General features: G+C 39.2%; 1 protein-coding gene across 2 annotated transcripts in view; it reads right to left on the bottom strand.

The window, feature by feature from the left end:
* Positions 1 to 1,350: 1,350 nt before the first annotated feature.
* The window catches only part of TPH1 (tryptophan hydroxylase 1), a 32,062-nt gene continuing 9,350 nt past the window's right edge, over positions 1,351 to 24,062 (bottom strand). For both annotated transcript variants that reach the window (XM_040495688.1, XM_040495689.1), the window contains exons 3-11: positions 18,527 to 18,710; positions 16,290 to 16,390; positions 12,862 to 12,929; positions 12,539 to 12,735; positions 9,727 to 9,862; positions 8,902 to 9,028; positions 4,349 to 4,444; positions 3,413 to 3,546; positions 1,351 to 1,658 (exon numbers count right to left, since the gene is read on the bottom strand). In XM_040495688.1, the coding sequence (XP_040351622.1) occupies positions 1,484 to 1,658; positions 3,413 to 3,546; positions 4,349 to 4,444; positions 8,902 to 9,028; positions 9,727 to 9,862; positions 12,539 to 12,735; positions 12,862 to 12,929; positions 16,290 to 16,390; positions 18,527 to 18,710 (1,218 nt within the window). In that variant the 3' untranslated portion in view covers positions 1,351 to 1,483. The remainder of the gene's footprint in view (positions 1,659 to 3,412; positions 3,547 to 4,348; positions 4,445 to 8,901; positions 9,029 to 9,726; positions 9,863 to 12,538; positions 12,736 to 12,861; positions 12,930 to 16,289; positions 16,391 to 18,526; positions 18,711 to 24,062) is intronic.

The following is a 24,062-nucleotide window of genomic DNA, read 5'->3' as shown; positions in this document are numbered from 1 at the left end:
TTCCTCAGCCGTTTCCCCACCCTCCACCCTTATGCCTTGACTCCCTATTTACAGTCTCACCTTAAACCTTGGAAATGAAGTGCCCAACATCAGTTTTCCAACATTAACTTTGTGCTTCTCTCACCTGTCTCAGTTTGAACTCTCCATTTGACAATATCATCTTCTGCTAACCTAAGGGCAAATCCCATCATGATATGCTACACGTCTGAGTATAGGGCCTTGCAAATGCCCGGCCTCCAAGTTCCCCGTTGGACCCATGAGTAGAACAGATAATCTGAAACAAAATCAGCATGGGGCATCTGGGTGGTTCAGTCAGCGTCTGGCTTTGGCTCAGGTCATGATATCATGGTTCGTGGGTTTGAGCCCCGCAGTGGGTTCTGTGCTGACAGCTCAGAGCCTGGAGCCTGCTTCAGATTCTGTGTCTCCGTCTCTCTCTGCCCCTCCCCTGCTCATGCCCTGTTTCTCTGTCTCAAAAATAAAATAAACGTTTAAAAAAAGTTTTAAAACAAAACCAGCATCATGCAGTGCCTTAGAAAACAAAGGGTCTCACTCAAGGAGGATGGTCACATGGGAAGGGGCTCCCTAGTGCCCACCAAATAAAGTCCCAAATTCATAACCTGGTCTTGAGGATGATGCCCTAATCAACCTTTCCAGATTTAGCTACTCCTATTTCCTTACAAGATACCATGCTTGAAACTAGACTACTTGTTCTTTATGAGGTGTGCTTCATGTGGAAAGGTCTCTATACTTCTGCCCATGGTAGCAGTGGAGACAGTGGGTCTCCTATTAACTTTATGGCTCTGAATGCGATCAAGCTTGGCACAAATCCAATGATAAGTAAGATACTTTAGAAATAAAAGGATCTTAGGTATCAATATGGGTCAGCTCCATGATACCCACCAAGGCATTTTAAATGATCATAAAGGTCATTTTACTCAAGAAAAATTAGGGAAAAGAGAATCAAGCTGGTATTAGATCTATCCATGGGGTTAAAAAACTTCTCTATAAAACATGAGTGGTCAGTCAGGGGCGCCTGGGTGGCTCAGTTGATTAAGCGTCCAACTTCGGCCCAGGTCATGATCTCACGGTTTGTGGGTTCAAGCCCCACAAACCGGGCTCTGTGCTGACAGCTTGCTCAGAGCCTGGAGCCTGCTTCAGATTCTGTGTTTCCTTCTCTCTCTGCCCGTCCCCCACTCACTCTCTGTCTCTGTCTCTCAAAAATAAACAAAATGTTTAAAAAAAAATTTTTTTAAACGAGTGGTCAATGAATTGTATGGTATGTGAATCATATTTCACTAAGCTGTTACAAAAAAAAAAAAAAATAGGTACTGTTATAGAGTATCCAGGTACAAATTTCCAAAGAACTAATTAAGGAATGGGAGTAGAGAATGTTGTTTGGCTACTGTCCCTCCATGACCAGGTCTTCAAGAAAAGCAGGAGCTGGCCCACAGGCCTCTGAATTGGCGCTCAGATGCTCTCAGGATCAGATGCTCAGCTGCTTGCTGACCTTCGCAAGGGCATCACTGACAACATCAAGATCATGCTGCAGTTCATTCATGGCACTGGTTATGCTCTTGGTGTCTTTCAGGATCTGAATACTCCGTGTATATGGATTATACTTCACTCCAAATGGACGCTTAATTGTTTTGGTAAATTCTCTATTGAAGAAAACAAGTAAGAGGCAATCAATTTCTAGGAGGCAGAATGATGAAAATGGAATGAGCAATAGCAAACCTATTTCACACACTAGACAAAAGACACAGCCAATTTGACCTATTTCCCTACACTGCCTGTGCAGAGATCCCCTGGAATCCTACACAGGTAGGAAACCTAAAATTGTCATAGACACATCCACCCCTGCATTTCTAGGGAAAGATCCTGTGGATGACTGTATTAATGATGTATTCCTTTATATATCTCTTGGCTACGCTAAGGAGACCAACTACAGTAGCTTTATCAGTAGACAACGGTAGCCCTTGACCACCTAGTAACAGACTCCTCAGCTGTGATTTACATAACTACAGCTATACACACACAAACACACATACATGGAAACAGGCCAGAAACAGGCCAGGAGGCCTGCCTCCTGCACATGGACATTCTTTCTGTTTAGAATGTCATCCTCTAGCCTCTTCTCAAATGACCTAACTTCTACCCTTTCTTCACACATTAAAGTTCTGCCTTCTTTATCAGGCCAACATTTGAACCTCTCATTTGGCACCCCCAAGAACAATTGTGTTCAGGACCCCTAGGAACACACCTGAAGACAGCTGTACAGGAGTAAGGGCTGAAATGCAGCTTGCAATCCAACTGGTCTACCCAGAAGGGACCCCTTTTTCTAGTCTGCAAAAGGGGGTCATATGTGTTAGAGGAAGCCCTGCTAGTATTGTTATTTGGTTCTGTGCATGGCCTAACTCCTCGAGTAACAGAAAATCCCTGGAAGACAAGGAGCATGTCTTAAACCCCCATCTATCCCACAACGATCTCACAATGTGACCTCATGACACCTTCCAACAAATGTTTTGTTAATTCTGCTTCTATAGTCCTACAGTCTTGGCCCAGGCCCTTATTTTCACCTGAAGTATTACAAAAATCTCCTAAGTAGTTTCTCTGCCTCCAATGTTCTTCTTTCTTAACAATACACTTAGCTGACCAATAGTTAAATAACACATAGCTTGATTGCATCACACTCTTGTATGTTTCCATCTCCTTACCTTTTTTATGCTGTTCCTTAGCCTAAAACTTAACATACCTAAGTCCTATTTATCCTCCAAGTGCTTTTTCAGATGTCATTAAGCTTTCCCTGTTCCTCCATCTGGAACAAATTGCTCCTGAATAAAATGGAGAACAAAGTTTCATCTGTATCACTGTAAGGCTTCCTATGTTGTTACGTAGCAATTTGTATATAGTTTATTTTTCCTATTAGATTATAAACTCTGATGAGGAGAAACCAATTTCTCAATGTATCTGATTCATATATGCAGTCACCAAACATCACCATAAACAACATACTCTAAATATTTGTTGTGAAAGGGAGATCTATCACAGGCAGAAGGTACCTAGTAGGCTTCTAATTATCCAGCTGCTTACTTCTGTGATTTGTTACCATTATTGGACCTATATTTTTCTTTAATCTATTTATTTATTTATTTATTTATTTATTTATTTTTATTATTATTATTTTAGAGAGAGAGGTCACGCGAGTGGGGAAGGGGGCAGAGGAAGAGAGAGAGAAAATCCCAAGCGGTCTCCATGCTCAACACAGAGCCTGACATGGGGCTTGATCCCATGACCCTGGGATGATGACCTGAGCCAAAATCAAGAGTCAGATACTCAGCGGACTGAGTCACCCAGGCGCCCCTGGACTTATCTTTTGCAGAGGAAAGTTAGGCATGAGGAAGATATACTTTACCTCATCTTCTCTTTTGCATCTTCAAAGCTTTCAGATACAAAGTACACATCCTGAAAAGTTGTGATGCGACACTCCTGTTTGCAGGTAATCTTGGGATCAAAGGGCTTTACTTTGGCATGTCCAGAAAGTGAATGCTAGAAGATAGTCAGTGAATCAAAGAATATTGTCTAATTTTATGGATCACATCCTACACACAACCACCACAATCAGCACACCTCTGAATGTATTAATGCAATGGCCCCAACCTACAATTCCAAACTTATTTCCTACAGCATTATTTAACCCACAATATACTTCAGCAAAACAAACTGCTGTTCCCCATAAGTGCCCCAAGATCATCCCATAGCATTGTTCTAACGCACTTTCCATGTAAGAGCCCCCCAGTGATCTTTATTTATATATTCCTGCATTAGGACACCTACTTTCCATCCTGTACTAGTTATTCCTATACATGACTGTACCCACCATCAGGTCGTAGGCTCCTTGAGAGCAAGACAGTACCATGGACAGTGTTTCACACACACCCATTACTCAACAAACATACTTAGTTCATTCCTTTATTGGATAAATAATCAATCTCAAAGAATTCTCTAGAATTTAGGAGAAGTTATTGCTAGCACACTAAAAATGATGAGAGAACAGCAAGACTTTGCAAGCAAAAGCTCTAAAGTACTTTTTATTTAAAAGATATATCTATAGTGTGTCAACTATACTCAAAAAAGAGAAATTAAGTCATTAAAGTCCACATATAAGTAAAAAAACAATTTAAGATATCACTATAAACTTGGGAAATAGAGAAAATTGTCTCTTAAGTAACGTTTATTGCCACCCCAAGTATTTTCCATAGTAGACACTTGTTCAAATCCAAAAACTCTTTCTGGTCGTATCAATCATATTAAGTGAACATGACTATATGCAGAGGTTTACAGCTCTTACTTTAAGTTCACTGATCGAAGAAAGTAATCCAGCACCAAAGACTCGCAACTGCCCATCTTGTTTACAGAGGCCAAACTCCACAGTGAAAAAGTAGCACTGCAAAAGGACATTGATATTACTTTCACATCCTGAATTAGCTCAATTTAAAACAAACTGCAACCCTTAGAGATTGACCCAAAGTGTCCTGGAATTAAGTTCAAGACCCCCAGACCAGTTCACAAGTATTTCTACAATCTGGGCTTGTTCTAAGGTAGCCCCTCTCAAACTGCTGTTCCCAGGACTCTTACACACTCTTAAAAATTACTCAGGACCTGAAAGATCTTTTGTTTATGTGGGTTACAGCTTACTATATTTACGGCAGTAAAAGTTAAAACTGAAAACATTTACATGTTTACTGATTAAATTTAAAATGTAATAAGCCATGTTATGGTAACATAACAATTTAATGCAAAGTGACTTATATTGTACAAAACAAAAAAGAGTCAGGAAAAAGGCATTGTTTTACATTGCTCTAAATCTTTTTTAACATCTGGATAGATATTATTTAATGTCTGGCTGGAAAGCAAGATGGATTCTCACATCTGCTACTGCATTTAACCTGTTGCAATGTGTTGTTTTGGTTCAAGTATACGAAGAGAATTCAGCCTCACACAGAAAAGTAGTTGGAAGAAGGCTAAATATTTTAATAGCCTTTTCAGATAATTGTGGGTATTCTTCTTTGACACATCAGAACTCAACAAGTGGCAATTTCTTAGAGTTCAGCTGTAGTACGGAGTCTGAAACTATATCAATGAACTCTAGCCTTTCTTATATTGAAAGCCACTTTGCATTCTGAGTGGGTCTTTCACTTAAGGACCCTGTGCAAGGGTTGCAGGGACTCTAGGGGGTCCCTGACCCACAACTAGAGAAGCACTGTTCTAATCATCTAGCCTATTTCATACTATCTCCCCGACCCTAACACACGCTGCTCCAGCTTCTCGTCATTTCCCCAGACACACCAAGCACCTCCTGTCTTCCCTTGTGTGCACTCATCCAGAGATGCTCTTCCTCCCTTTCTTGGCAGGTGAAAACATGACTCATCTTCCCTGGGCTAGTCCAGATGTTCCTCTTCCATGAAACCTCCCCCAAGCAGTTCTCTGTCCTCCCAGACCACTCTGCCTGAACTTCGCTGTACAGTTCATCCCATCCTAACACAACAGCTTCCTCAAGTAGCGTATAAATTCCTTGAAGGCAGGAACCAGGCCTTCCTCATCTTTGTATTTCCAGGACGACATCTTGTACCTAGTGCTCAAAGAATATTTTTAGCATCATCTTTAGAGGGCCTATCATTTTTACCAAAGAAATATCTACAAACTATTGTTATTGAACTCTAGTGTTTCTCTACCATTTTTTAAGGCCCATGTCTCCTTTTGATGAACCTTAAAAATCTTACATCCTCCTTTAATGTTATTGAAATCATTTAAATTACCAATTTTGATGCCTTTGATTTCCTTTTGTTGTCTGATTGTTGATGCTAGAACTTCCAACTTTATGTTAAACAACAGAGGTGAGAGTGGACATCCCTGTCCTGTTCCTGATCTCAGAGGGGAAAGCTCTCAGTTTTTCCCCATTGAGGATGATATTAGCTGTGGGCTTTTCATAACTGGCTTTTATGATATTTAAGTATGTTCCTTCATTCCCAACTTTCTCAAGGGTTTTTATTAAGAAAGGATGCTGAATTTTGTCAAATGTTTTTTCTGCATCGATTACCAGGATCATATGGTTCTTATCTTTTCTTTTATTAATGTGATGTATCACATTGATTGGTTTGCAAATGTTGAACCAGCCCTGCAGCCCAGGAATGAATCCCACTTGATCATGGTATATAATTCTTTTTATATGCTGTTGAATTCGATTTGCTAGTATCTTGTTGAGAATTTTCGCATCCATATTCATCAGGGATATTGGCCTGTAGTTCTCTTTTTTTGCTGGGTCTCTGTCTGGTTTGGGAATCAAAGTTATGCTGGCTTCATAGAAGGAGTCTGGAAGGTTTCCTTCCCTTTCTATTTTTTTGGAACAGCTTGAGAAGGATAGGTATTATCTCTGCTTTAAATGTCTGGTAGAATTCCCCAGGGAAGCCATCTGGTCCTGGACTCTTATTTGTTGGGAAATTTTTGATAACTGATTCAATTTCTTCGCTGTTATGGGCCTGTTCAAGTTTTCTATTTCTTCCTGTTTGAGTTTTGGAAGCGGGTGGGTGCTTAGGAATTTGTCCATTTCTTCCAGGTTGTCCAGCTTGCTGGCATATAATTTTTCATAGTATTCCCTGATAATTGCTTATATTTCTGAGGGATTGGTTGTAATAATTCCATTTTCATTCATGATTTTAGCTATTTGGGTCATCTCCCTTTTCTTTTTGAGAAGCCTGGTAAGAGGATTGGCAAAGATGAAGTCAAGCTTTCACATTTTGCAGATGACATGATATACATGGAAAACCCAATAGATTCCACCAGAAGTCTGCTAGAACTGATACATGAATTCAGCAAAGTCACAGGATACAAAATTAATGTACAGGAATCAGCTGCATTCTTATACACTAATAATAAAGCAACAGAAAGGCAAATAAAGAAACTGATCCCATTCACAACTGCACCAAGAATCACAAAATACCTAGGAATAAACCTAACCAAAGATGTAAAAGATCTGTATGCTGAGAACTATAGAAAGCTTATGAAAGAAATTGAAGAAGATACAAAGAAATGGAAAAACATTCCGTGCTCATGGATTGGAAGAATAAATATTGTTAAAATGTCAATACTACCCAAAGCAATCTATGCATTCAATGCAATCCCAATCAAAATTGCACCAGCATTCTTCTTGAAGCTAGAACAAGCAATCCTAAAATTTGCATGGAACCACAAAAGACCCCGAACAGCCAAAGTAATACTGAAGAAGAAGACCAAAGCGGGAGGCATCACAATCCCGGACTTTAGCCTCTACTACAAAGCTGTAATCTTTAATACAGCATGGTACTGACCCCAAAACAAACACCTAGCCCAATGGAATAGAATAGAGACTCTGGAATTGGACCCACAAAAGTATGGCCAACTAATCTTTGACAAAGCAGGAAAGAATATCCAATGCAAAAAAAAAAAGACAGTCTCTTTAACAAATGGTGCTGGGAGAACTGGACAGCAACATGCAAAAGAATGAAACTGGACCACTTTCTTACACCATTCACAAAGATGAACTCAAAATGGATGAAGGACCTGAATATGAGACAGGAAACCATCAAAACCCTAGAGGAGAAAGGAGGAAAAAACCTCTCTGACCTCAGCCGCAGCAATTTCTTACTTGACACACCTCCACAGGCAAGGGAATTAAAAGCAAAAATGAACTATTGGGACCTCATGAAGATAAAAGCCTTCTGCACTGCAAAGGAAACAATCAACAAAACTAAAAGGCAACCAACGGAATGGGAAAAGATATTTGCAAATGACATATCAGACAAAGGGCTAGTATCCAAAATCCATAAGAACTCACCAAACTCCACACCCAAAAATCAAATAATCCAGTGAAGAAATGGGCAGAAGACATGAATAGACACTTCTCTAAAGAAGACATCCAGACGGCCAACAGGCACATGAAAAGATGCTCAACGTCACTCCTCATCAGGGAAACACAAATCAAAACCACACTGAGATATCACCTCACACAGGTCAGAGTGGCTAAAATGAACAAATCAGGAGACTACAGATGCTGGAGAGGATGTGGAGAAACGGGAACCCTCTTGCACTGTTGGTGGGAATGCAAACTGGTGCAGCCACTCTGGAAAACAGGGTGGAGGTTCCTCAAAAAGTTAAAAATAGATCTACCCTATGACCCAGCAATAGCACTGCTAAGAATTTACCCAAGGGATACAGGAGTGCTGATGCATAGGGGCACTTGTACCCCAATGTTTATAGCAACACTTTCAACAATAGCCAAATGGTGGAAAGAGCCTAAATGTCCATCAACTGATGAATGGGTAAAGAAATTGTGGTTTATATACACAATGGAATACTACGTGGCAATGAGAAAGAATGAAATATGGCCTTTTGTAGCAACGTGGATGGAACTGGAGAGTGTTATGCTAAGTGAAATAAGTCATACAGAGAAAGACAGATATCATATGTTTTCACTCTTATGTGGATCCTGAGAAACTTAACAGAAGATCATGGGGGGAGGGGAGGGAAAAAAAAAGGTTAGAGAGGGAGGGAGCCAAATCATAAGAGACTCTTAAAAACTGAGAATAAACTGAGGGTTGATGGGGGGTGGGAGGGAGGCGAAAGTGGGTGATGGGCATTGAGGAGGGCACCTGTTGGGATGAGCACTGGGTGTTGTAAGTGTTGTATGGAAACCAATTTGACAATAAATCTCATATTAAAAATAAATAAATAAATAAATAAATAAGAAATCACTTAAATTAAATTAAATATGAACAAAGACAAATCTAACAGCCATCTTGAATCTGACACTCACATCCCACCCCAGATAAGAATTACTGATCTACACAGCTATTTTCAGATTTATACCGTTGCCAGTTTTTGAACAGCCTCCTCTGAAGCTCCAAGAGAAGCCAGGCCAATTTCTTGGGAGAATTGAGCAAAACTAGGTTCAGCCAACAGGGGGACATGACCTAAGAGTTCATGGCAGGTATCTCTGAAAAAGAGGTACAAGTTTGTCACACTGTGATGCTTATGTCACACATAAATGCAAAATCAACAATTCAATCAAGCCAGAATCTCATCTTCCTTCTATTCAGGTGGTATTACTTGGAAATAGATCACAAAGGACACTAACAATGTAGCAGAGAAACTATTTTGGTTCAAAACCTAGGCCACTCAGAAACATACACACATAGGATACCCATAGACATGTGCCCCCCACACCCCCACCAAATCAAGTCTCTGCTCAAATTTCACCTTCTCAGTGAGTCCTTGTCTGATCACCCTTTTCAAAACAGAAACACTCCACACATAACACCTTTTTCCTCCTGCTCTGCTTTACTTTTCTCCATAGCACTTTTCACCATCAAATATAATATGTTATTTACTTGTTTATTATCCTTATCCCCCATTGGAATATAAATTCTATGAAGGCAGAAATTTCTGCCTGATTTTTTTCAATGCTACACTCCCTATGCTTAGGATAGCACCTGGCACCTAACAGGTTGTCAGTTACTAATAGTAATGCTAATGGCTAACATATGCAGAGCATGGAGCATGTATCATGTGCCAGGCATTATTCTCAATGCTTCACATGCGTTCATTCATTTAATCTTCACATAAAACTCATGACGTGAGTACCACTATGACAAATACTATTTGATGAATGAAGGCTGAAGTAGAAGTACTCACGGCTCTGGGGTATAGAGAGGGTCTGAACTGTGTCTCACATACTGTGTGCAGTGAAAAACTCGAAAGGCTAAACCTGATAAGAAATCTCTTGGTGATAAGTAACCAGCCACAGGACGGATGGAAAAACCTGTGCGCTCTGCAAAGCAAAGGAGAAAATGAAGAAAATCTTCACCCAAACAGACCAGTTACCGCCACGCTTTAATACTGCCAGTGGTACCAAGTAACACTTTGAGGGAGAACATGGAAACTAAAATGTGTCATGTGTGCACTAAGGGGAAGTGATAATTATTAAGCACTTACTATGGTCAGGCAATGAGTTAGACCTTATACATCATACCCCCTTTGATGTTTGCAATTTGAATTAAAGTTTATTCTCCTCATTGTGATGACTATAAAACCGAGGCTCAGAGACTTAGTAAGTATCCAAGGTCACACAGTAGATAATAAAAGTAGAAAGGGAGCCCAGGTCTCCTTATATTACACCTTATTGTCTCCCTAAAGGGTTTAGAATATCTCTTAGACAATCTTACTTCCTTTTGCAAAAAAAAAAAAAAAAAAAAAAAAAACTAAGAAGATCTATTAATTGAAATCAGAACGATTTTTTAATCTATGCCATTTTTAGCCAGTATTACCTCTTGCAAAGTAGTTTCTATACTTTCTCTAAACTGGATGGTGCTCGTTTATTCCCCAACAGCTATAACTGCGTATGCCTTCTATAAAAAGAGACCAGCCAGTAGGCCACAGTGGCTCAGGGGAACTCTATAAGCTCTACTCTTTCCATTCATTTCAAATCCTCACCCTCTGATCTTCCAGTTCCACCCCGTTGCTTTGTACTTGGATTCTCCCACTCTGATGGGTAGATTTCATGGTCCAATAGAACTCTCCATGATAATGTAAATGTTCTATATCTAGGCTGCCCAATAGGGTAGCCACTAACCACATATGGCTATTAAGCACTTGAAATGTGGCTAGGGTGGATAGAAAACTAACATTTTGATTTACATTAATTTGAATTATTTAAGCAACCACATGTGTCTAGGGACTACCATATTTGACAGTGCAGAGAACTCCTTCCAACTGATGTTTTGTTTGAAGTATCATTTAAGTTTGGTTTCCCTCTTTGGCAGTTTCTCTTGAAACACCTGTAGCAACATGTTCTGCAGACAATTCAAGCTCCAGACCCCAAGTGAATAGCTTTCAGTTTTGTACCCATAACAAAATATTTCCTCCAAATCTCAAGCAAATTTAATTTGATAACTTCCATAGTATATACTTGTCCATCTTTGTAAGACCCACGAGGTCATGTGCATTGGTTCTCTGTCATCCTTCATCACTATTTTTTAAATCTGGTTTTTATAGGAACCATGTACACGAAATCTTCCCTTGTAAAACTATCATGCCTTTTCCTGTTTAGTTCTTAGTTTTGCGCATAGTGGTTGACTAATAAGAATTATGGAGCTGAGTAAATTCATAGACTTTTATGACAATCTATGTAAGAAATTCAGTGATAGGAATTTCAGACCACGGTGGAAATAAACTAAACCATTTGAGTGAAAAGCATAACTTCTATTTGTTCCCTGAGATCAAAGGGGATATATATTTTTCTTACATACTGTAAACCCTGGAAATTACTGATCATGTTACATCCTAAACTAGCTAGAAAAAATAAGGAAACCTGCACCAAATAAGCATGAAGAACTAAAAGGAAAAAAATTAACCTACTCTGTTAATGCCTCTACTTGCTCATCTTCCTTGGGAAACTGATAGAGTCTTAGTGTGGAAAGGAGCTTCAGAGATCATTTACACCAATCTTCCCCTAAGAAGCCTGAATCTCCTCTACCATATCCCAGACAAGTGGGTATAGAGCTTTTGTATGAAAACCTCTGGGGAGGCAGAAATAATCATCTCATGAGCCTGTTCCATTTCTAAATGGCTCTTTTAACACAAGGTCTTCTCCATTTTGAGCCAAAAGCTTGCAGTTTCAATCCAATTGTCATTTACTTTAGGACCACATAGTAATTCCTCTCTTACATAAGATGATCATCTGGTACCTAAATAAAGCTATAATGTCCTCTAAATCTCCAGGCTAAATATCCTAAGAGTCCTCCAAATTTTATTTATATACTATGTTTTCCAATCCCATTATAATTCTGCTCACTTTCCTCTACACCGGCTCCAGGTTATGATTGTCCCTCTTCAAATGGGGTGCCCCATACTGGATCCAATACTCCAGGACGGAGTAAGGAAAATCTGACCTCCTATGTACTTGACTTTCTTCTTCTTTAACAATTTTTTAAGTTTATTTATTTATTTTAAGACAGAGAAAGAGAATGTAAGTGGGGCGAGTGACAGAGAGAGAGAGAGGGAGAGAGAGAATCCCATGCAGGCTCTGCACTGTTGGTGCAGAGCCTAATGCGGGGCTTGAACCCACAAACCATGAGACCATGACCTGAGCTGAAGTCGGACATTTAACTGACTAAGCCACCCAGGAGCCCCTTGACTTTATTCTTTTATTAAAAATTCTGTCATGGATGGGGCTCCTGGGTGGTTCAATTGGCTAAATGTCCAACTTCAGCTCAGGTCATGATCTCACGGTTCATGAGTTCAAGCCCCATGTCGGGCTCTGTGCTGACAGCTCAGAGCCTGGAGCCTGCTTCGGATTCTGTGTCTCCCTCTCTCTCTGCGCCTCTCCTGCTCACGCTCTGTCTCTCTCTCTCTCTCGAAAATAAACATTAAAAAAATTTTTTTTAATTCTGTCATGATCACAACAGAGTTCAACATTCCCCTTACAAAAAAGTAATTCACTTATTACCTTTTAAAAAGTTTGAGACATCTTCCAATTGTGGGATATTATCTTCCCGGTATCCACAATATTTAGAAAGCAAAGGTAAGTTTTTGAGATACTCTCTGCAGGCATGGGTTGGGTAAAGTTTGTTCAGCTCTCGGAACACGGTTCCCCAGGTCTTAATCTCCTCTTCAGTGAATTCAACCTTGGGAATGGGGTCTCCACTAATGAGACACAGATGTTAGTTTGAATTAGCATTCAATAAATAGTAGCACTCACTTTCTATTTACTAAATGAGTATAACTTATTCTATTCATTTATTTTATATGTGTTATTTATAATATACTTACTGCTTATAGTTCATAGCCAAGTCTGCAAAATACTTTCGTCTTTTACGGTAGACATTGTCTTTGAAGCCCTGATAATTAAAGAAAAGTTTTTAAATATCCACCCTAAAAAATACTTGACAAATGATCTTTAGGAAACATTTCACTTTTACTCAAGCTATGAAATTAAAGGGCTACAGAATTATTTTGAGTAAGCATTGTTTAGAAATTGATGATCATTTTTATTTTAAAGTCGATGTTACATGAAAGCTTTATGCGATAGTTGCTACCAGGACAAAAGATTCTATAGATACAAAGACACAAAAATCCTATAGTGGCTACAAAAATAAAATAGTTTGAGGAATAAGAAAAGCAGCATCCTAGTTAAATACACAACTCTTTACCAAGGGTGAGATTCTTTTTTTCTTAATCGTTTGACTACATCTTCAGTTATAGTTTCCTGTAATAGTAATTACTAATAAAATAGTAGTTAATACACAAAATCATGACAACTTAATCTAGCCTTAGATTTTATCGCAAAATGCAAACATAATCATATTTGCAAAGGCAAACAATGATAATAAAAAGATAACATAGTAACATTAGACTCTATACCTAGAAAAAAATTTTTTAAAAAATAGATAAAATAAGACATCAAAATGCAAAACCCAGGAGAAAACAGCCAATAATGCAAAATAGGAAACAAGGGGAGAATGAAAGGGGAGAATGAGTCTCCTTCTCTTTAACACAGATTAACAAACCCCTACTGTGCACCTGGCCTTGTGCTAAAATCCAGAGAAACAAATATTAATGAAGCACAATCTGAGTCTTCAAGGAGTTTATATCCACCAATTATTATGAAACAATATGATAACTGCCTTATTAGAGATATGCACAAAATGCCACTGGGACTCAAAAGAGAAACTTTGAAAGAGAGAGAAAGTCCCAACCCAGACAGTATGTGAAAGAGTATGGGGGACAGGGGGTAGGTCAGGAAAGGTTTCCCAACAACGACTCCTAAGCTAAGTCTCAAAAGAGGAAAGGAGATAGCTGGATGGAAAAGGCCAGAAAGGACAGCAGCAGTGACAGTGCAGAGCTGAAAAACAGCATTCTGGGCCTAGGGAAACAGGAGCAACCCAGTGTTGCTGGAGTTTGGAGGAGGAGGTGGGGCATGGAGTGGACTGGTTTGAGGTCTGCTAGGAAAGGTCTGAAACAGCCTGGATTCCATCTTTGGGTAATGGGAAGCCACTGGTGATTTCTATCAATCAATCAATCAATCAATCAATCAATCAGTGAATGGGTGAGTAACAGCTTTATTGATATAATTCACACACCATAAAATCTTAAAGTGTACAGAGTAGTGATTTTTAGTACATTCACAGTGTTGTGCAACTACCTCTACTATGATTTCAAAAAACGTTTATCCCCAAAAGAAACACCATACTCATTCACAAACTCTCCCCATTTCCCTTCACCTTCAGACCCTGGCAGCCACTAATCTACTTTCTGTTTCTATGAATTTGCATATTCTGGGCATTTCATATAAAAAGAATCATATAACATATGGTCTTTTGTGACCGGCTTCTTTTACTATCAGTTTTCAAGGTTCATTCATATTGTAGCATATAGCAGTATTTCATGCTTTTTTATGGCCAATAATATTATATTTTAGGGACATATCAAACTTTACTTGTCTATTCACTAGTGGATGGACCACTTTTTGCCACTATGAACATTTGTGTACAAGTTTTTGCGTGGACATATGTTTTCAATTTTCTTAGATGTGTACCTAGGTATCAGTGGTGATCTTTAGTCAGAAAAGGGATAATGATCATCCTGAGGTTTTATTTTTTTTTTAACGTTTATTTATTTTTGAGAGAGAGAGAGACAGAGCATGAACGGGGGAGGGGCAGAGAGAGAGGGAGACACAGAATCAGAAGCAGGGTCCAGGCTCTGAGCCGTCAGCCCAGAGCCCGACGCGGGGCTCGAACTCACGGACCACGAGATCGTGACCTGAGTTGAAGTCGGACGCTTAACCGACTGAGCCACCCAGGCGCCCCGTTTCTTTTTTTTTATTTTTTTTTTATTTATTTTTTTAATTTTTCATCCTGAGGTTTTAGATTGCTCTAGTGACTATGAGGAGTATGGGTTTAAGGTGGCAAGCTGGAAGCTGGGAGATGAGTTAAAGGTGTGGTATAAATAAGGAACAAATTTAAGCAATATTTAGGATATCAAAATCAGCAGTACTTGGTAGTAGATCAGTAAAACTGACTTAGTCACCACTCCGTAAACATGACCCAGATTTTCTTGCCTCTGACCCTTTGCTCATGTTGCAATGAATTATCTTTCCTCTCCATCTCTTTCCTACCAAAATCCTTCAAAGCCTAGTTAAGAGGTTGACCTCTGACCTCTTCAACCAGACATGTTTGTCCTCTTGTGTACATCTCAAAGCAATTTATCCGTGCCACTTAGCACTTTTCACAATTTGATCTTGTGTTTATTCATATATGTGTGCTTTATCTTTCCAACTGAGCAAGTACAGCAATGTATTAATCCCAATTAATAAGTTGCCTAATAAGATATTATAGAAAAAAAAATAGGCAGATCAGCTAAGGACTGGCTATGGCAATACACAGTCAATGTATACAGCTGTAAGTGGCAGATCAAAACCTTGGTGTTGACTCCAGAATTGCGATCTTTTTTCTCCACCTTCCCAGGACCGCAGAGCTCCATAAACAACCCTGATGCTTTGGGCTTACTAATTCTCCAACTCATGCCTATACTGTCTCCCAGGTAATTTTCCAAAGAAACAATTTCATAGTTCATCAACCACCTAATAAACCAATCATGCTGGACAGTCTTTCTCACTCCTATCTTTACATGCCTTTCCAACAATCCATGCCCCACTTTAGTAAAAACTGCTGCAGGGGCGCCTGGGTGGGACAGTCAGTTGAGCATCCGACTTCAGCTCAGGTCATGATCTCACAGTTTGTGAGTTCGAGCCCTGCATCAGGCTCTGTGCTGACAGCTCAGAGCCTGAAGCCTGCTTCCAATTCTGTGTCTCCTTCTCTCTCTGTCCCTCTCCCCCTCATGCTCTGTCTCTTTCTCTCAGATATAAATAAAACATTAAAAATAAATAAATAGATAAATAAATAAATAAAAACTGCTTCAGATTCTGTCTTCATTTTAGAATAACTTTTGGAATAGCTCTTAGTAATAGGAATGCCAGGCATGCGACAGGTGTTTTGGAGCCACTGAGGTTGGATGCTCTTTCAGGCCTTTAGTCTGGATTCCACCAACAAGGAAGACTACCAGAACTTCCCAAAATCCAGAGTGAAACAAGATCCTATTTAGTCTAGAATAACCACAATCTCCAAAAAAGAAAATAATTTCCCTTAATTTTTAGTTTGCTTTAAAATATTCTCTTGAAAAGATTTATTAAAGATACTTACAGGATGGTCTGCATCCAGTTCAGATCCATACATCAGAACTCTGTTGGCACAATGATCCAGGTCAGAAATCTTCTTTGGAAACCAAGGAACAGTTTCCATACCTGCAAAATACAAAACCACTGAATGTGGAATAGATGATCTTAAATAAGGCAAGAAGGAAGAAGAAATTAAGAAAGTCATGGATACATTTGGAGGAGATTTTTATTTTATTTTATTTTATTTTTTTTTTAACGTTTATTTATTTTTGAGACAGAGAGAGACAGAGCATGAACGGGGGAGGGTCAGAGAGAGGGAGACACAGAATCTGAAACAGGCTCCAGGCTCTGAGCTGTCAGCACACAGCCTGACGCGGGGCTTGAACTCACTGACCGCGAGATCATGACCTGAGCCGAAGTCGGCCGCTTAACCGACTGAGCCACCCAGGCGCCCCTGGAGAAGATTTTTAATTTTAGCTTGTACTTTGAGGCAAAATTTATACAAGTATATTGCTCTATCTCTTAATAAGTAAAGTTTATCCAAAATTTTTGAGTTTAAAACTTTTTTTGATTTCCTTGAGTTCCTAGGTGTTGGAGAAATGCTGTACTTTAGAAATAGACCTAAAGTACAAAAAAAAAAAAAAAAAAAAAAAAAAAAAAAAAAAAAAAAAAAAAAACTAAAACCCAGCTATCCTTAAAAAAGCAGAGTAAGGATGTACAACTTTGCAGACCAAAGGTACAAATTTAATAAGAATGAACGCTTATTTTTGTTGATGCAAAGGATCTTAGAGACCATTTATGTCTTTGCCACTCTGATCTCTCACCCTCCCTGAGACATACAGGCCCTCTGAGAACTCTGGGGTTTTTGCATATGCTATTCTCCTCCCTGGAATACCTATACCCCACCCCCACTTCCTCCTTCACCCCATCCTTCTGTTTTCCTGAAAATATCCTTCTCTTCCTTCAAGACTCAGATCTAATGAACCTCCCCTGACCTTGTAGGTTGAGCTATTTCTCTGTCCTCTGGGCTCCTGTGACACTGTTTCTGATTCTTTAAAACATTATCTGTTCATATCTGTGTCTTACAGGAAAGAATGGGAAGGACTCTAGGGGAGGGACTATGTATACCTGTATCCCTGTTTCTTAGTAGAGACATCTGACACAACTTGGTGTTCCCTAAACACCAACTGAACCATTTAGCCCCTAAAAAATTCTTCATTTTATAGATGAGGCAACCAAAGCTCAGAGATGAGAAGTAATTTATCCAAGGTAACTCATCTCTATTGGAAGAGAGAGGACTAGAATTCAATCCTTCTTGTTCTAGCCATTTAATGCTCTTTGTAACATACTCATAATTGATAGTCAGATTTAACCCCGAATACCACAGGGGCACCAGTCCTAGGCTCCTGCTCTGCCAGATGTTAATCCTTTGTTTGTTTGTGGTGGGCCTGGGACACCTAAGATAGCATCTGGAGCACAGGGACTTTGGGCATGGTGGGGACACTCAAGGGATTTGGGGAAGCAGCTATCTGCCACTTAGAAATGGAAGCATATTAGTATTTTAATAACTTACACAGCCATGCAAATGCATAACAGATCGGCATCAGTCCTGATTATACCCTAATGTCGTGCATAATCTAAAGAGACTATTTTAAATTGAGTAACATATATATAATGTGGTTGGATTATCCTTTTGTCTTTTGTCCCAAGTAAACTATGAGGATTTTTTTTTCACAACAGAAGATCTTAGCCATCTGAAACCTTAGAAGGCTGTGTTGCTTTTCACTTGCTTTTGGTGGAAATGGAGACAGGAAGGAGTATGTAAAGAGTGTATTCATACCATAATCATCAGCAATTGTCAACATTCTCAACAAATTTGAACATTCACTTAATATCTGCCAGATGGTAGGCCCTGTGGGAGTCTCTAAGGGCTCGGGGATTGTAAATTGAAGGTTTGTGAAATCAAGAAATGTTTGATGATTTGGAAACTGAGAAAACTTAATCAATTTCTAACTATTCTGAATTCTTTCTTGCACCCAACGTTTCCTTTTCATGTTCCTTCACACTTGATAAAAATGTTGCTTTATAATTGTTCTGTAGTATTTCAAGCAATTACATTTGGGGTTTCCTTCACTACTAGACTGTAAGAAATTTGAGGAGACAGTGTTTTATCTTTATTTTCATGCCTCCAAGATAAATACAAGATTGGACACACATGATGTACTTAATCTTCTCAGCGGGATTTTCACTTTTCGAACTTACCATCTTCTTTCACAGTAAAATTATCTGGTGGATTCACAGAGAGAACGTTAGTGTAGGACTTCAACAGATGAAAAATATCATTCAATTGTTCTCTGTTGATATCACAGTCAATAAATATCTCAAATTCTGAGTTTCTTCTCTTCGATTTTCGGGACTCAATATGTAACAGGCTCACATGTTTCTCCTGTGTAAAGCAGAGAGTGAAGATACATATGACAGCCTCAAATGGTATTAGTCACTGAACTCGTCACATTCATTACCACTAAAAATCAATTCCACACTCACCATAATATCAAAGGAGAAAGAGGCTGTTTTTGATGCAACAAGCAAAGTAATTCCCCCTAATTAGGTACTGTTCAAAAAAGTTTGAAAAATTAATCACCCACTAGAAAGTCCGTCGAATTGCCAGAAATGAATGGCCTTCAAACCAAAATATCAAACCTGTGAGCACTGGTGGTTCAGTGGTAGAATTCTCAAACCTCCTAGATAAAAAGAACTTTTCAGGGGCGCCTGGGTGGTGCAGTCGGTTAAGTGTCCGACTTCAGCCAGGTCACGATCTCGCGGTCCGTGAGTTCGAGCCCTGCGTCAGGCTCTGGGCTGATGGCTCAGAGCCTGGAGCCTGTTTCCGATTCTGTGTCTCCCTCTCTCTCTGCCCCTCCCCCGTTCATGCTCTGTCTCTCTCTGTCCCAAAAATAAATAAAAACGTTGAAAAAAAAATTTTTTTTAAAAAGAACTTTTCAAAGATTCTCACAAATAAAAGCTAGTTTTCAAAAAGGGATATTAATGTTAGTCCTTTAGAAAGAAAAGTTTCCTTTGCGAATATGCATTTAATAAAATTAGCTGAACAGCTTGAACAGAGTATTTAATACCTCAAATCTCTTAAGCTACAAACTTAGTAACCAGCTGAAGCAGATTGCTTCTTCTGCTCTCTCCCCATGCCAGCCTGAGCTGGGTGCCATATGTGCAAGCCTGTGGGAGGAGGATATCTTCTCTTACCAATTTGGATAGCTGAGGACCAGCCCTGGTGACATAATAATGAAACATAAGAACCAATTACCCAACAGTTTTTCCATCAAAAACAAACAAACAAAAAAAAATTACAAGGTTGGAATAGCTAATCTCCAACACTAACAGTTCAATTTGAATTAACTTGGTGAACACCTACGTAGCCAGGTAAGGGCTGTGAAGCATACAAAGAAAGGTAAGATATGCAAGGAGTTTATAATCTGGTAAGCTAACACATGAAAGACTAAAAGAAATAGAAGTAATAAGTATTTGGGTGCAGAGATGTCCTGGGAAAAAGCATTATGGGCTGGAGGAAGTAGAAGTTTCCATGGAGCAGATAGGAACTGAAATGAGTCTTAAGAAATAGATAGAGTGGGAAGACAGAAAAGAAGAAGGGGGATTCAGAACAGGAGGAACTGCATATGTAAAGGTAGGGATGAAGTAAGAACTATTAGGAACATGAACTGACAAGAAAAAAAGAGTATCAGGGATATTGGAAAATTGGAATGGGCAAGGTTTATCCTGGAATATAGACTTTATCATGGAATCAATGGAAGAAAGCCAGTTACAAAATATACTGGAGTTGATCAGAGGTACAGGAGAGTTTCTGACATTGGCTGTAGCAACATGGAGGAAATTGCATTCCACTATTGGTGGGAATGCAAACTGGTGCAGCCACTTGCCACAGTATGAGGTTCCTCAAAAAGTTAAAAACAGAACTACCCTATAATCCAGTAATGACACTACTGGGTATTTACACAAAAAGATACAAAAACAATAATTAGAAGGGATACATGCACCCTTATGTTTATAGGGGCATTATTTATAATAGCTAAATTATGGAGGAGCCCAAGTATCCATCAATTAAAAAATGGATAAAGAAGATGTTGTGTGTGTATGTATACACACACACACATAAATATATGTATACATATACATATATGTGTGTGTGTGTGTGTGTATATATATATATATGCACATATACAATGGAATTTTATTCTACCATAAAAAAGAATGAAATCTTGTCATTTGCAATGACGTGGATGGAGCTACAGAGTATAATGCTAAGTGAAATAAGTCAGTCAGAGAAAGACAAATACAATATGACTTCACTCATATGTGGAATTTAAGAAACAAAACAAATGAGCAAAGGAAAAAAAAGAGAGAGAAACAAACCAAGAAACAGATTCTTAACTACAGAGAACAAACTGACAGGTACCAGAGGGGAGCTGGGTTGAGGGGAAGTGGGTGGGGGGATGGGTGAAATAGGTGATGGGGATTAAGGAGTGCACTTGGCGTGTTGAGCACTAGTTTATGTATGGAAGCTTTCAATCACTATATTGCATACCTGATACTAATGTAACACTGTATGTTTTTTTTTAAATATGAAATGTATTGTCAAATTGGTTTCCATACAACACCCAGTGCTCATCCCAACAGGTGCCCTCCTCAATGCCCATCACCCACTTTCACCTCCCTCCCACCCCCCATCAACCCTCAGTTTATTCTCAGTTTTTAAGAGTCTCTTATGATTTGGCTCCCTCCCTCTCTAACCTTTTTTTTTTCTTTCCCCATGGTCCTCTGTTACGTTTCTCAGGATCCACATAAGAGTAAAAACATATGGTATCTATCTTTCTCTGTATGACTTATGTCACTTAGCATAACACTCTCCAGTTCCATCCACGTTGCTACAAAAGACCATATTTCATTCTTTCTCATTGCCACGTAGTATTCCATTGTGTATATAAACCACAATTTCTTTATCCATTCATCAGTTGATGGACATTTAGGCTCTTTCCACCATTTGGCTATTGTTGAGAGTGCTGCTATAAACATTGGGGTACAAGTGCCCCTAGGCATCAGCACTCCTGTATCCCTTGGGTAAATTCTTAGCAGTGCTATTGCTGGGTCATAGGGTAGATCTATTTTTAACTTTTTGAGGAACCTCCACCCTGTTTTCCAGAGTGGCTGCACCAGTTTGCATTCCCACCAACAGTGCAAGAGGGTTCCCGTTTCTCCACATCCTCTCCAGCATCTGTAGTCTCCTGATTTGTTCAGTTTAGCCACTCTGACTGGCGTGAGGTGGTATCTGAGTATAACACTGTATGTTAACTACACTGGAATTAAAACTTTTTTAGAAAGAAGTAAAGGAGGGTTTAATCCATTTCTTATTAATTTTCATAATAAGAATGCATTTATTAATTTTTATAATAAGAATGCACTCATAAATATTTTTTTTAAGTAGGCTCCACTCCCAGTGTGGAGCCCAACATGAGGCTTGAACCCACAACTCTGAGATCAAGACCTGAGCTGAGATCAAGAGTCAGATGCTCAACTGACTGAGCCACCCAGGGACCCCGATAAATATTTTCTGAGTGATGACATGAATAAATACAAAGCTAAATTATGTTTTTTTGAGACAAAGAAGCAATAAGTCATTTCCTCCTGAATTACTCTATAAATTGAACACTATCAAAATCAAAATTTTGATGGAATTTGGTGAGGAAATATAACTAAATAATTTAAAATTATTATTTTCCATCTGCAAGAAAAATTTAGTCAGGAAGATCCAGGAAATTTTATATAAAGTAGAAGTAATAAGTGAGACATTCCCTGTCATGTATTTCAATTATAGAAACAGAGGCACAGAGAAGTTAAGCAGTTTGCCCAAAGACACACAGCTAATAAGTGTCAGAACTGGAATTCAAACTTTCCATGCTTTTATTTATTTATTTATTTATTTATTTATTTATTTAAATTTAACGTTTACTTATTTTTGAGACAGAGAGAGACAGAGCATGAACGGGGGAGAGGCAGAGAGAGAGGGAGACACAGAATCGGAAGCAGGCTCCAGGCTCTGAGCCATCAGCCCAGAGCCCGATGCGGGGCTCGAACTCACGGACCGCGAGATCGTGACCTGAGCTGAAGTCGGACGCTTAACCGACTGAGCCACCCAGGCGCCCCAAACTTTCCATGCTTTTAAACACTAAATTGTAATCCTGTTTACCAAAAAGGAAGTCAAAATAATGGATAATATGGCCTTCTTTGAGCAGGACTTATATAATTTTAATATTGAAAACATTAAAAATTGGCATAGCCAAAAACTGGGACATGACTGCATTGGGAAGATTCAGGGGAAGGAAAGTTGAGGGCGCCACTGGAAAGGGAGCTGTGTCAAAAAAGCTAAGTCTTTATTTCCATTGCAAGAAATCGGTAGGTAATATCTACGAGTGAAAAAAATCAAGAAATAGCAGAATGAGCATATTGTTTATGAACATGGAAGTAGGGGTGCCTGGCCGCTCTGTCGGTAAAGCATGCGACTCTCTATCTCCGGGTTGTAAGTTTGAGCCCCATCTTGGGTGTAGAGATTGCCTAAAAATAAAATCTTTCAAAAAACAAGAAACAAAACAAGCAAAAAAACCCATAGAAGTAAGCACTAGAAAAGACAGTCAAAAGAGCTTCAAATAGTTGCCTCCTGCAGGCTGAAGATGAGTAGAATGAGTGCACCCTGGAAATGATGCCACAGTTAGAAGAACAAAGGAAATGGATACATGGGTAGTGCTGACTGAAAGAAAAAGTGTATCATACAGTTACAAATGTAAATTACTAAGACACGCACAAAAAACTCCACATATTGTAAAGTGCACATGAAAATAACTCAGTGTACAGATCAAACATATCAGAGCAGTTGTGTATCAGGCGGGAGAAATGGAGATCGAATGGAACAATAAAATAAAACAGGAGGAGGGTGGGGCTCCTGTGTGGCTCAGTCGGTTGAATGACTTCCGCCCAGGTCATGATCCCACACTTTGTGGGTTCGCGTCCCGCGTCAGGCTCTGTGCTGACAGGCTCAGAGCCTGGAACCTGCTTTGGATTCTGTGTCTGATTCTCTCTCTGCCCCTCCCCCGCTCTCTCTAGCTCCCCAAAATAAATAAACGTTAAAAAAAATTTTTTTTTTTTTAAATAGGAGGAGGGGCGCCTGGGTGGCTCGGTCAGTTGAGCGTCTGACTTCGGCTCAGGTCATGATCTCACAGTCCGTGAGTTCGAGCCCCGCGTCGGGCTCTGTGCTGGCTGCTCAGAGCCTGGAGCCTGTTTCAGATTCTGTGTCTCCCTCTCTCTCTGCCCCTCCCCTGTTCATGCTCTATCTCTCTCTGTCTCAAAAATAAATAAACGTTAAAAAAAATAAAATAAAAAATAAAAAATAGGAGGAGGCTAGCACTATATGCTAACTAATTTGGATGTAAATTTTTAAAAATTAAAAAAAAAACAGGAGGAGGCTGTATAAGTCGATGATGATCGTTTACAGGTGATCTAAGATATATGATTAAGTCAACCCTCCGCCCTAAGGTTAACAAAATAAATTAAACTTACCTTAAAAATGAAAAGACATGAAGCAGAAGACTACTATTTTCTTTATAAGCTTTATGGTGTGGGTTCACTTTTTAAACCATGCACACACATTCTTTGATTAAAAATAAAATAAAAAAGACAGTGGGTAGAAGAAGAAATAAAGGTATGTTATTTAAAAACT

This window comes from Herpailurus yagouaroundi, unplaced genomic scaffold (genome assembly GCF_014898765.1).
Source record: "Herpailurus yagouaroundi ecotype Mexico unplaced genomic scaffold, PumYag 187, whole genome shotgun sequence".
Taxonomy (NCBI): domain Eukaryota; kingdom Metazoa; phylum Chordata; class Mammalia; order Carnivora; family Felidae; genus Herpailurus; species Herpailurus yagouaroundi.
This window is presented reverse-complemented; position numbering and strand designations above follow the sequence as displayed.